This window comes from Tetrao urogallus (genome assembly GCF_951394365.1).
Source record: "Tetrao urogallus genome assembly, chromosome: 7".
In the NCBI taxonomy this organism is placed as follows: domain Eukaryota; kingdom Metazoa; phylum Chordata; class Aves; order Galliformes; family Phasianidae; genus Tetrao; species Tetrao urogallus.
In genome coordinates this window covers 12,404,104-12,419,037 of record NC_136820.1, presented here as the reverse complement: position 1 = coordinate 12,419,037, position 14,934 = coordinate 12,404,104, and the positions used below count along the sequence as shown (strand labels likewise).

Below are 14,934 nucleotides of genomic sequence, written 5' to 3'. Positions count from 1 at the left end.
TTCTTCTGATTACAGAAATATCCAAAAAATGGTGGAGCAAGAGAATTCTAACTCCTTTTCTTCCTTTGCTGTCTCTGCTAGAACCAAAGCTGTCTAAAAGATTTTGCTGGTAACTCCATCTGCCCTACTTTTGATACTTTCACACAGAGATGCAATACAAGCACTTCTATGACTTTTCACAGAATTTCTTGAAGAGGTCATTGTAAAGAAAGTGCAGAACCTTATGTTACATTTCCTGTCAGGTCTTTAGGGGCTGGGTGATACAACAGCCTTGTATCTGAAGCAAGTCTATTGACCTTTGCAGACAGTTCTAGAGTCTCCAAAGGACACTTTGTGAAGCCTGAAGAGAAAGAAATTTCTGGAAAATGGGTGCTACCCCAGCCCTACTGTCCACACACCTGCATTGGGCCTCAGGCAGTCTATGAAAGAAAGGCAAAGCAGAGGGGTCAGGAAAAAGGGAGGGAAAAGAGCCTTCATTTCAACAGCAATTTACCTGTATAAATCTCTGCTAAAGAGTTCAGGACTTACCCCACATTATACTCCTTAAATAATGCACCTTGGAGTTATTTAACATTTGCAAACTTACCATTATTACTTGTGCCATGGTTTTGTGATTTTTGTTCTCGGTATTCCACGTCATCACTTCATGTAGGGCACTGGTAGTTTAACTGTTAATGCTCAAGTTCTGGGCACTGACAATCATGTCATCAACCAAGATAACCTGCCAATTCAATCTGAACTTGCTGAGCTAAATTCTGCCCTGTAACACAGCTTTATGCAATTAATGCAATTATGCAATTAAAATATGAAAGTAATGTCTCCTATTTTATTCTGTTGTCCCATGACATCAGAGAAGGATGGTGGTGGTACAGCAGTAGAGGTTGAACCTTCCCACCAATATTCCACTCCATGTTGTTGCTGTGTGACAGATGGCAGAAGAGGAACAGTCTGACAAAATGCTGTCTGACATTAAAGTGCATCTGAAGCAAAGGGGTGGAGCTGAATTCCTCCAGGAGGAAAAAATGGCACCCACTGACATTCATCAATGCTAGTAAATGTTGATGTAGACAAAACAGTGGATGTGGGCACAGTGAAGTGATGAGTGGTGCATTTCAGCAATGGTGACAGTGGGTCACCTCCACTGGTGCGGACTTTCACTGGTGTGGCATGCAGTGTGTTGAAAAACAGAATTTCTAGCTGAGAAATTTCTCTATCAAATAGAATTATTGCATTCTCTGTATCTGTTGTAGTTCCAATGTAAATAAATAGGAGGTATTACTTTCATAGCTACTGATGTAATAGAAAAAACTATTTCTCAATTAACATCTAAAATGAACAAAAACATACTCATATTATGAACTAAAGGATTTCAGGTTTGGAAACAGCCACTGGATATAAATACTGTTCCCACCTCTCACGATTTTACTCCTGTGATACTTAATTTTCTACTTACAACTGAACTCTGGAACTTTTATGAGACTCCTAAACTCCACTTAGAAATAAACTTTTCTCCTCTTGGTTGCAGCAAAAGTATTGAGAGGAAAGCCAAGTGGATGATAAAAGGCCAAAATTTTCAAAATAGAAGTTGATGTTAAAATTGCTTTTCGTTTTACGCATTTTTTAAAAAAGAATCTACGACCAGTTTATTGCTTTGGATGTGTGAACCTTGAGAAAAATTCTTGTTTTAGTTTTCACATCACAGTTCTCAAATTAAAAGATGTCTTCCCAGAGCACAGCTTAGAAACACTCCCGCTATCTTTACCAGCAAATAATTTATGCTGCACTTCCATTGAAATAAATACATTTCTAATGCTTAAAATATTTTAGGCCTTTTGCATATCTTTGTCTCAGAAACACCTGACTGCATTAATGTAACCAGTCATCCTTTGTTCCACATGAAGCCCATATGCTCCTCTTTTTTCGGTTTTTTAACAACATGGTATGCAAACAATTTAGAAGCGTAGCAGCAGTAAATATAGCCTTTTTCATTTAAGATTACAGAAACAGACTCCTAAGCAGACTCAGAAGACAGACTCCCAGAAAGCGTATCAAATGCCATTTCTGCCAACTGGCACCAGGCATGAAACAGAACAAAAAATTTAACAAATGAAAATGTCTTAAATCAGAGATTAAGGATTATTGACTGTTCAAGATACTCTCCTGCAAAAGAGAAGACTTGATCCTGCTCCGCTTGAGCGTAATTGGGGATTTATCCCTTGGCTACAGCAGGAGTAGAATCAAACTCATAATTCTGACATTTCATTCTGAATGAAATATTGTATTATAGAAACTTAAGAGTTTCTAACTAACATGTCATTTTTATGATCAATATTATTTTCCCAGCAGAAAACAAATTAATGGCAGCTGAAGTAACACAGAGAAAAAAATAAACATTTCTTCAGATGTTGTTCCATCAGTATGCAGGAACCACTGAGTACTTAAAAAGCTGCATCTGTGTTTCCACAAACATATAGAAACTTTCTCTGTTAAACTCTTGTGCCACAAAAAGAAACTGTAGCCTCATACTTGGCATATTCTGACAACATTCGGGGGAGTAGTGTAAAAGGCCCAGAAGGCTTTATCGTTCACAAGGAAGACAGAAACAGAAGGGGCGGTTGTGAAAGAGAGGCTTGTGCCTGAATGCCAGAGCCAAATCCTATTCAGTTTATACTGTACTAGTACCACTGACTATTCAAGAGAGGGAAAAAAGCTGGCTTTGACCAAATACTGCCTTCTGCTTTGTAACAAATGCAGTAATCGCTGCCAGTATCAATCAGAAACAGACCTTAAATTTCTTTATCCTGCATGATCTAGTCACAGCTAGATCTTTTTTTTCTTTTTTCACCTCTTTTCTTTCTACGCGTCAAGAGAACAAGTGAACTTCAGAACAGAGATTCCACACCACCATGTTTAATGTAGGAAGGCTACCCAGACACAAAGAGTATGCACAGGCATGGTAGGTCTCCTACATTCTGTTTTGCAGGCTCATAGACAAGACCTGTGGACAAGGAACAAGTTGGGCACTTCCCACTGAAGGTTTGCTTCGACTGCATAGATGCAGAATGACCTTTATGGGACAGGATCTGAGGAAGACAAAAGCACTGTGTCTGAATTCAAAGGCTGCTCAACTGAGTCACTGAGCATGCTGCTGGCACTGCATGGCATCACCACAACAAACGGGTCCTATTCTTTTCCCACACTTGGATTTCCCATTCCAAAGGGAAAGGTCAGGAGAATGGAGGCAATCTTTATATAGGCCAACCTCAGGGACAGACATTAATATTAAATAGCAGCATTTTGGTGCCTTGAAGAAATAAATGAAGGAAAGATTAATGCTGCAATATTTCCAATCAGGAAAAGAGGCTGTGGCTAATTCGAATTCACCTCGATATAAAACTAAGGAATAGCAGATGCCAACAACAAAATGGAAATCCTAACTTCCTGACTGCAGCAAGATTCTCTCAGCTCACATTTTCAACTTTAACCTCTGCCAACAGAGCAGATGACACATACATTGTGACACATTCAATTAGATGCTTGTTACTAATAATGAACATTTTATGTCTTCTCCTTTTCCCGTTGGGAAGTGGACATGTCAGACCAGCCACTATGCATCGATAGCAAGGTTAGAAACTGCAGGGGGCTGAGTTTGAACGCAAGTGACCAATATGTGGGCGACCCACACTGAATGTCAAGAATCCAGCAGATTTCTCTGCTTCCCACTGAAAAAAAAAAAAATTTTTTTTAAATTACAGTGAAAACAAGTTTTTTTTTCAAAACAGAAGTCCTGCAACTTGATTTAAATGAATGCATGACAGTCTGCAAGAAATATATGTTTAGTCATAATATAAAAACAATTTTAATGCTAGTCATTGAAAATTCAACTAAAAAGTAGTAATTAACTACATCAGTTTACTGGGATTCAACAGAATTTAAAATGCAAAAATAGATAAGAGTCTGAATTCACTTTAAGAAGTTTTATCTCTACATTCAATTTGCACTTAAGAACAACTTTTTTCCTCTTGCTTTTTCTTAATATCATAAAAACTTCCACATTTTGTTTTCTGCAAAGTATTTCCAACTACTGTTCACTAATTCACATCTACAACACTGCACTGACATATACCCTTATTTACTAAGATGGAGAAGTCAGTGCACTGCAAATCAGGATGTGACTTTCCAGCACATTAGGCTCCTTAACCAGCTCCTATGTAGGCCTTCATAATTTATTAGTAACTTACGGACAGCAAAGTAGTTCAATGCTATTTCCAAATGGAGAAAGCTGCCTTGTGCAGACTTGATCTTTAAATGGTGCATATATTAGATTGTAATTTCAGTAAATTAGACATTTCAGTTAACTGAAACTGCCCCTGTTCAGATCAGCCCACAGTTCTCCAGATCACAGACACACCAGTTCTGCTCACTGGTTCCTCTATGGCAGTAGAAGTTGAACCTTCCCACCACTATTCCATTAAATGTCGCTGCTGTGTGACAGACAACAGCAGAGGGGCAGTCAGACAGAATGGTGACTGACATGGAAGTACATCTAAAGCAAAGGTGAATTCCTCCATGAGGAAAAAATAGCACCCATTGACATTCATCAATGCTTGTAAATGTTTATGTAGACGGAACAGAGGATGTTGACACAGCGAAGTGATGAGTTTCAGCAGTGCTGACAGTGGGTCACCTCCACTGGTGCAGCTTTTTTCACGTGCGGTACGCAGGTTCATCACTGGCAAAAATGCACAGCTAATGGTGGTAACTATGTTGAAAAATACTGTTCCATAGCTTAGAATTTGCTCTATTTAATAGTGTTATTATGCTCTCTGTGTCTGTCGCAGTTTCCATGGAAATAAATAAGAGGTATTACTTTCAGTGCTACCTACATATGTATGCATGTATGCATATACACTGACAATTCCCTAAAGCCAAATCCAATGCCTACCAGTGGGTTGCTGAGTACAAAAGAAAAAGCATACAGCAGCAGCACGATAGTAGCTTCTGACTTGCTCATGGAGAAGTAAAGGCACAGCAAAACAGTATGAGTTGAGTGGCCAGTCTCTGAAAAGCCACTGGCAGTCTATTAGGAAGTAAGCAGTCCATATGATGTTTGGTAGACGCACAGAGGTGATCACACTATGCATGCTAAGGCTCACCAGTGGAACAGTGCACTCCCTGTATAGGTAAGGCAGAGTCACTACACCCCTAAAGTAGGAAATGGGTAATGAATGTTGGGAGGTTTTTGCCAACATTTTAACCAGACAATTCAGGTCAGCATCATCACTGGTAACCAAACATCTGGTATTTAGAGCATTGCTTGCTTGCTTGCTTTTTTCCACTTCAACAAGTGGGAACAGTTTTTTGTCACATTATACATTGGCATGGGCTCAATGGTTGCCAAACAATGCAGTAGGTGTAGTGATAGTATGACAGGATTTTTCTGGGTAACAACGTACACCAGTCAGGTCAGTTCAGTACAGCAACTTTATTAGAAAAGTCTATTAAGGTATTAATTGTTTAGCAACATGTATTACACAGTAGTTATCTGCAAAGGTGAATTATTATTCCACAGTAATGTTCATTACATCCCTGGCTTACCTTCCAAGTACCAGAGTCACTCGGTGCCAGGGAAGCTTCCTTAGCAGACATTCTGAGCTCAGGGCTCTGAGCTTCCCAGCCCAGAACCCTACGGCAGGAGCGCTTCAAGGGGCTCAGTGTATCAGCCTGCTCTTACCAGTGCCTGCTGTCTTCAGCCAAGTGCTTTACAACATTACACACACAGTTTTACATCTGCTAAAACTGTATCTTGTGCAAAAGTGAAAGCAGTTTTCACCACATACATCACAATACCAACTAAACACTGACTATAGTTACAACACAGTGAAACCTCTGGCAGCTCTGTAGCCACAGGATGTCTTGTCTCTCCACGTTAGGTCTGCTGGAGAAAAAGAAATTTAAGCAGCTCAATGAGACACAAGCTGTCTTACAGTGTAGCTAAGGGAGGGATGCCAAGCAGTTTAAAATCAACCTTTGAGACCCTGACATTTGCCAATGGATACGATCGTATTTAAAAGGCTTTTCAGCTTGCATAAAGTGAAATGTGATGAAGGGCTGAGACACCCAAGCCTTAGAGCCAGAAGTTGTTCTAAATCCTCTAGATTTAACCCATTCCTTTGTAAAGCTCTGGACAGAAGACCATGGTCATGACAAACCACTTCTCCTCATCAGTTGAGGCACTGAAAAAAAAGACTGGCCCTGTGACTTTTGCTTTAATACACCTCTATTTTTCAATACTCAATACATTTTTTTCCATTAAGAAGAACCAAGATTATATATACTCAAGAAGCTGTAATAATGATGGACATAAACACCTGAACCAAGTGAAATCATTACTTATCACCCTTTGATTTATCCTGTCATTTTCAACAATATCATCAACACAAATCTCCACTGTCAATGCACAAAACAACCATTCACCTCTATTAGTCCCTCATAAACCCCATTGATGTTAAAATAAGATAACCTGTGTGCACAGATAGAAGAATAAGGAGGAGGAAAATGGCCACAATTAAGTTATGTGCTGATGGGATTCCTTAACCATCAATGCTTTACAGGTACTCCCAAAGGTCTTTCTCACTAACGAGAAGACAAAGCAAAAAGAAAGGGAAGAAATTGAGATTTTGGTTTTTCCAAAGCCTGAAGAGGAAGTTTCCTGAATCTGACCACGGGCAGAGAAAACAGTAATACAAAAGGTACGTATTTCAATGTGCCCCTTTTTAATGTTTTGTGCATTTAATAAACTCTTAAGGAAATACAAATGGTCTCTATAGAAGCAGGCAGCTTGAAATACTTAAAGCAAGGGAAATTAAAGTATATGAAATCTAAACTGTCCAGTAGGCAGTAAAAGTTTAATCAGTATGCTATAAGATTCCTCCAATGTTTGAAAGTGACATTTTTTGGTTGTATAAACGATACTTAAAAGATGCAAGCATTTACTGAATTTCTCAAGAGTCAAGTTTAGCTTCTCTTGTCTAGATGTTCATTAACTGCCAAGAAAATCTGTACTAATTTTAAAGCACAATGAACACACTCATGCAGAATTGCTTTATTTGATGCAAACTTCATTTCTTGCAGGTCTGCATATTCCTTCATCTCATGAAGCAGCATTCAAAGATCCCAGTATCTTTTCCACCAAAGCAGATCTTAAGATACAGAAGAGATCCTATCCCTCTGCCCTGACCAAAATACCAACCCCAGTGTCATATTACCGGAGCCTTAAAGTCACAATTTCTACCATGCTTCACATTACACCTTCTTTAGATGGCAACATACTACATGAAAAATGTTTGCTGACTCATCTCCCCGCTCTGCTGGCAGATTCAAATCACACAACACAACATACGATACACAGAGCAGAAGCCAGTGATTCTGATGTTAAAAGGCAGCATATGCCATAAATGGTGGCAGCTGCCTTTTCCCTTCCTTATGTGGTTTCCAGCTCTACTTACTGTACTTGATGAGCTAGTAACTCACTTAAGAGTTACTAGCTTAACAGAAGGGAATATCCCATCTTCCCACCCCATCCCCCAATTAAATAAATAAATACAGAATGCTCTACGCTTTCTCCATGACAGAACAGCCTCGGAAAGCTTCACTGATGCCAAATAACTGAAGGATACGTGCAGTTAGAATCTGCTTCTGCAGCTAGAAGTGGGATTCTGCAGATTGGTCCCTGTTGAAAAACAGGGCTTTGCCATCTCTGGTGTTAGAGGAAGCACAGATTCTTACTCATCCCTGCACAGTAAAGCTGCTCTCATGGATAGCAGTTTCAGAGAGAAACCTGACATAGTAAGCAAGACAAACCTCACAAACACACAATTTCAGATACATTAAGGGTGTTAAAAATCACTGTCACTCCCCAGAAGTGCTCCCATTACATCCAAAACTACAGCAGACAAGAATAATTCAGTGCATGAGGAAGCGCACCTATTTCCTCACTGCAACTGTACCTACTTTTCTAGTTGCAGCAGTGGCGCAAAGCAAACCCAATGGTACTGCTGCAACAGCCTCATGCCCTTCATTTCTCCAACAGCTTAGGAAAACAGAAGCAGAGCACCTGAACACTCAAACAAGTCTACAGTCAACACCCTCAGCCACAACACAGCCCCACCTACATGAACTTTATTCACCAGACAGACTGAAGCACAAAAAAACAGCAAAGGTAACCAAAGGTAACAGGAAAACTGAAGAATTCCTGGTGAGAGGAAAAGTATGCAGAAGTTATACATGCTGCTCAGGAGCAAGGTACTGAGACTGAAAAACCTGCAGCAGCAGAGTGCAAGGGGATTGCATTATTACTTATCTCTCGTAACAGCACATGCCAATTGTTTTGGAAGGAAATCAGGTTTCTGGTAGCCTGCTTTGGGCAACATTTGAATAAGAACACTGTTACTGACCTGGAGGGAACTACTGGGATCCCTGTCTCAGTGACCACCAGAAGCCTATCTTTGGTGTTGTCTTGGCAGAGGACATTAATATGAATGACATTTGAAGGGAGGCACTTTGAGTTACTGCCATTCATGCAGCATTACTGCTACGTGCACAGGATCATATTCTGAGCACAACCGCACGTATCTTACCACTAAGAGAATCATCATATTACTTCACAACACTCATTCATTTAAGAAAAGCAAATTATATTTCTTAAATTTATATAATTTTTCCCCCCAGGAGTTTTCTTTCAAATATATTGCTTTATTTGGAGATCTTTCCACTGATAGATTGCCATTGACTTACTTCATCCATGAATGCAGGACACTGAACGTCTGGTAGATAAGTGAGAAGACTTTCTCAATGTGGGGTTAAAATTCTTCTGTTTTAAAGACTCATTCACATTCAGTGTGAAATTGAAACACATGAAACCCCAAGTCATTCTGACCATTTTCCCAAGAGATTCTCAACTTGTGATAAGCGGAGAAGCTCACGGAAATGCTGGTCTTATGGGAGAGCACAGAACTGCAAGCACTTCTTTTCTGACTTAGCAACCAGTTTTTACTCACAAGTCCAAGGTATTCCTCATTTCTTAACCTTGCAAATAATGGCATATCTGGAGCTTAAGCATGCCACAACTCAGTCAATTACTTTCCTAGCTCCCCCAGATGTCTCACCACAGTATTAGCCATAAGTCTCTCATCTTCCCAATTTCCATAAATATACAGACAACTTCTGTCTTCCATTACATAATGATCTTCCTGCTGATGCAGGTACACAGACTGCCGATACACTTATGAAGTGGGATTAACTACTCCCTTCCCAGGACCACGGGGATCAGCAGTCTTGTCACAGCGCATCACTGTACTGCCCTGCCTACCTTATTCCAGTGCCTGGAAAGAAAAAGAAGCGCCAGTCTTCAAAGATAATTTATTTCAACAAACATCCTGTAACGCAATGCTTTTACAGTAATTGTTGCAAGCACTACACCTTATTCAAACATTCAGATACATCTCAGCCGCACTCAGAGGAAGGAGAGAGATGCAAGAGGCACTCCCTACCCATCCGCACGAAGCTGCTGCCCCGCCGGAGTTCAAACCCCACTGCCCGCCGGGCTGCAGCCGGCCGAGCGGCCCACCCTGCCCCAGGACCCCCTTTAACCCCGGGGAAAGGGGTTAAAACCCCGACGGGGGCACGGAGCGAGCGAGGCGCTGCTCGGCTTTCCCCGGCAGGCGCCGCGCCCGAGCCCGCAGCCCCACTGGAGCGGGGGAGAAAGAGGAGAGAGAGGGCGGCTCTGGCACCGCAGCGTTTACCCTCCATCTCGCCTTCGTGGTGGAGCCGCCGCCTCTGCTCGCGCGGACCGGAGATGAGGGAAGGCACTACCGACTAGTCGAGCTGTCCTGTGCCGCGCTGCGATCGAGACCGAGCCTTCGCCCCGCACGCCCTCAGACGCCCAGCCCTGCCCGTCAGACCTCGCCGCTCCCCCCGAGCCGCCTATTAATACCCTTGGCGCCGCAGGCCCGCCGCCAGCGGCCGCCTCCTCCGGGTGGGGGAAAATGGCGGTGGGGCAGCAGCGCTCAGCAGTGGCTTTGGCGCCAGGCACCTGTTGCCCACTAGGGAGCTGAGCGGTGGCAGAGGCTGTGCTGGTGCTCACGGGGAGCTTTGCTATGTTCATTTATTCTTTTTTTTATTTTTTAAATCAAATGTAGAGCTAGACCATAGAATCACTGAGGTTGGAAAAGACCACCGAGATCACCAGGTCCAACCATCAACCCACCTGCTAACCATGTCCCTTAGTGTCACATCCACACGGTTCTCGAACACCTCCAGGGACAGTGACTTCACCACTCTTTTGGAGAAGAAACACTTCTTAATATCCAACCCGAACCTCCCCTGGCACAAATTCCATACTAGAATCAGCATGAGAAGCATTTCAATTCCATTTTAGGAATCACAATGCAATTAAAACATTGCGATCAGGCTTAGGCCTTGGTGAGGTGGCAGCTCACGTTAGAGAGGCTGCAGCAGGTTAAGGAAGGAGTCTAACATCCTTTTTTCCTGAAGGAAGGTGACTGCTGCTGCTTGTGTCTGGCCTCAAAAGCAGCAGCCTTCAGGCAGGTGAACAGTGGTGCTAACAGTCAGGACCTGCCAGGCTCCTGGCTTTTCTGCCAAATCTACACAATTGTGCTTATGTGCCTCGGCTTACAGAGCCCCGGTGCGGCATCACCAGCTGTCAAAGGCTACTTCCAGGCCTCTGAGTGAACTGTGGCTGACCTCATTCTCCCAGTTTATTCCAGGACACCAGTGCCATTCAGTGCTACACACGTGTTCTTAATTCTAGTCTGTTTATTTTTTCATAACTGCTGCCTTAAGAAAAAAATAAAATTCTTTTTTACCATGTGTTAGTGCTGTTCCTACAGCAAAGTCTGAAAGTGCCCCAAAATTAACTACTGGAGGCCCCCCACAGCTCATTTTCCATTACAATTCAGGCCTGATTAAAGTTTGGCAAAGATTTTTGGAAGCTACTGAAATATTCAGGTGTGAATTAAACATTTATTTACATATAGTATCCTCATTTTCCTTGTTTGTGAGGATACAAATTGTCTAGCTTCAACTGCAGCATGCACCAAGTCATTAATAACTACAACAAGGTAATTTTGTAGTCCTATAGATATCCTTCACTGCAAGAGATAAGTATCCTGACTTCACTGTGATAGATAAAAATGGTAGATATCACTAAATTAAAAATTAGTAGTTGCCTGGGAACAAGTGTTCATGGCCTGATTGTACTCACTGTGGGGAAATGAAGAACAGCCCCAATCAAAACCATGCATTTCTTCTGCTTCAGAAGAGCTAATTTCCTCAAGCTAAGGAAAATAGTGAGGGAAAGAAAACAGACAGGAGGAAAAAAGAAAAAAAACAAAAAAACAAAAAAACAGAACATTGAAAGAGGGCTTTCTTAAAAGCCTTTAATAAATGGCCAAAAGACTGTGATTCTTCAATCACAAAAAGTAGTACCTTTCTCTTAAAAACTCAAAGGTGGCATTCAGGAATAAAATGGAAAACAAAGAGAAATTATATAAATAACACTTAATACGAATTACAAGCTACTATATCAAAAATTGATAAGGGGAGTTATCAGGCAAGGTGAATCTATAGTTGAAACAGCTAAGGACATTTTAAGTGTGTTAGAAATAACACAGAGCCCAATAGAAATAACAGAGCCCAACGTGATATTGGCCCATCAGTAAGTATAGCTTCAGAATGGTTTGTGCTGATGCAGGAATTGTAAATATGTTTAGTAAATACTTCACTACTACAACAGAAACAAGTAGTCAGTCTCATAGGGACTATGAAGAACTGCTCTAGCCTGCTAGTAATTTAGAAAGATAGAAACCATGACCATTCCCTTACCACCAGCCTTAGATAGCTTTTGGTCCCCCTTTCAGGACAGGTACTTGGGCTTTCATCTGCTGATGTTGTAATAGACATTAGAATACTTTCGAAATTGCAAATAGGTGCTAGTGTCAGAAAATGACAAAGATGTTGACAGCAAAAGGTAGATCAGCATTAATAGTTGATGTGAATAACAGATTTAATTCAAAAAGATCTCCAAGAAAGGAATAGAAATAATTCCAGTCTTTTTTATGAAGACTGGGTCTCATTGAACTTCTCTAAATTTATTTGGTGAAACTGCTCATTTGGCTAAGTGCATATTGATGTTTTTAGACTTTAATGATAGTCTGAAAGACATAGTACCCCACGATATCATTAAAGCACATGCTAAATTGACTAAGATTTGTCTAAATGACTGATAACAAAATGTAGCTGACAGCGTACAACCTTCAAACAGCTCTGTTTCTGAGAAAAGGCGATCACATCAGAAAATGGCACTAAGATGACAGAAACTGCAAGGGTAATAAATGGCGAACTGGGTCTTATCCAACAAAATACATCTGGGGTAAGCAAATCCCTGTAATGAGTATGAAGGATTGTAGGCACTGTGTAGTGAAGGGAGACTACACTTACTGAAAATTATTTAGGAGTTGTAGTCACCAACTCATTGTAAATCCTCACTGACAGCGTTTCAAGAAGGATTAAACTGCATCAGGGGAGCGGGAAGCAGGGAGGTAGTTTTATCTCTGGATATATCACTGAAGAGACCAATCTTGTATACTGTGTTCTTGTCCACGTCTTGAAAAATTACTTAAAAATTGGTGAGGGGGCAGATTAAGAGCTGAAAATGTGATCTAAGAATTGAAGAAAAATGCTGCTAAGTGAGACTTAAACAGCTCAATCTGTTTATCCTATCAAAAAGATTGACTTGATTACAGCATATAAGCACCTCTATGGAGAAAAAAATATGAATTCTGAAGAGCTCTTTAATCTAGCAGAGAATAACATAACAAGAAGCTGTGATAGAAGCTGAAGTCAGACAAATTCAAATGAAGCACTCTGTTTCTCTTCTTAAATTGACAGTATGTCACTGGAACAAGCTCATGAGGGCAATAAGAAATTTTTAATGTTTTTGTATCTTCCAACCTGGAAAATTACTTTTCTGAAAGACAGGTTTTTGCCAAGTGTAGGTTACCAACCTCAGAGCTTTTACATGTATGAGATTTAACGACATAGGAGAAAGAGGAGATCAGACCATACGACTAGAAGGTTCTTTGCAGTCTTACTTCATTATTTCTTCCTCTACTAAGCAAATATAAAAAAGGGTAGCTGTTGGTGAGCATTTGCTCAAGATTATATTCTTTCAACAACTGACTGCAATCAGTCTGTGAAAAAGATGACTTTACTGAGCGTGTAGGATTTTAAATGATCACAGAACATGAGGCATTCTTGGCAAGCAGAGTATGAAGTATCAAAAGACAATTGACATTAGTCACCTATTTTCATTTGTCAGTGCACTAAGCTGACTATATTTCAATTCATGTAGGTCACAAAGGGGCTCAGAAGAGTTTAAGGAGAAGCTGAACAGAAATACAGAAGCATAAATCTACTAAAAACACAGGCCATCAGATTTAAATGATGTGCAATTAAACAGCAAGCTTTGAAACTCTGGCAAACCAGATAACTAATTCTATATGCAATATTACACTAGTAAATATACATCAGTTTTAAAAATTTATGTTTCTTGCCCACCTTGTGCATAAATGAATCAAGTTACCTCACCTGAAGCATAATGAGCTGTGGAATGCAATGAAGACTAAAAGGTTTGACACCAACAAGTAATACCTAGCTCTCTGAAAGCAGCCAGGACCACACAACTGAATTGTGTTGCACATAAACTATTGAGAACTACATTTAAACATTAATGAATTAAATTGTTGTATTTGCTAGGAACTTGCATCTTCTATTTTCTACTCACAAAGTTGATATGGCAACATTAACCTTAAAGCCCTTTCTATTCTTGACCCCCTTCTTGAAGTTTGTTACATGAAGACAGCTTTTTCATCAAGTGTACAATGTCCAGTAAGCTACACAGAAAACCAATGGCCTCAAACAAGTTTTTCAAACAAGAAAACAATATTAACCAAAAAGGACTCAAATGTATTTGCCTAATTTGGTAGGCAAACCTTAACACCTATTGATAGTTCTGAATTTAGTTAGAAAAATCCCAGGCCCTTTAGAAGGTGTTATAGATAGAAGCTTCCAAAATCACTAGATACTTTTGCAAAGCTAACCTGGAAGCCCCATGAAGCTTCATCTTTGCTCTTTGTTTTTTCCCCAGAACAGACCGTGGACAACATTTTTAGAAGTACATAGTATTCCCAACTCTAAATGCGGGTAAACAAAACCCACAGAATTACTGCTGTCCCAAAAATCAGATCCTAGGGCATTAAAAATTGAAGTGTCATGGTTACCTCTGTTGGTATCAGTATCACCTATGGAATTCAAACATTAGTAGTCTGGTACAGGTAACTGAGACAGGGAGGAAAAAGCATTAAGAGGTTGAAGGGCATTCATTACCTTTTTGATGCCCAGAGGCATAATGTTGCTCTTCTACTGGAGGCCAACCAAAGGTGAAGGATTATCATTCTATACAGTGAAGTGAAAAACCAGTTAGACTCTCAAGTTTCCACATGTGATGCCTTCAAAGGAACAACATTACATTAGCTGGCTGGCAAAACACATTGTTCGAAACATCAAGGCTTGAAAAAACACCACATCAATAGGTGAATCTCTGACCCTAAAGGCATCAGCAAGGACAACAAAGTCAGCAATAGGAATATTGAATTCAAGCAGCAAAATATGGCTACAGGACACTTTCCAGAGATATTGGGAGATATTATTCAGTGTATCGGAGGTGAACAGATGTAATTCTCTTGAGACACGCACGTCTTCTGGATGTAGCATCTTCAGAGATCATATATGCTATGAAGAGTCCAGGTGGAAGAAAGCGCAGGGAACTTGAAAGGATGTCCCACCATCCCACCA

General features: G+C 40.6%; 1 protein-coding gene across 1 annotated transcript in view; it reads right to left on the bottom strand.

The window, feature by feature from the left end:
* The window catches only part of GADL1 (glutamate decarboxylase like 1), a gene marked incomplete at both ends in the record, with an annotated part of 72,682 nt that extends 65,557 nt beyond the window's left edge, over window positions 1-7,125 (bottom strand). Inside the window, one exon of the mRNA XM_079538295.1 lies at window positions 7,091-7,125. Within this exon, the coding sequence (XP_079394421.1) occupies window positions 7,091-7,125 (35 nt within the window). The remainder of the gene's footprint in view (window positions 1-7,090) is intronic.
* Between the last annotated feature and the right edge of the window lie 7,809 nt (window positions 7,126-14,934).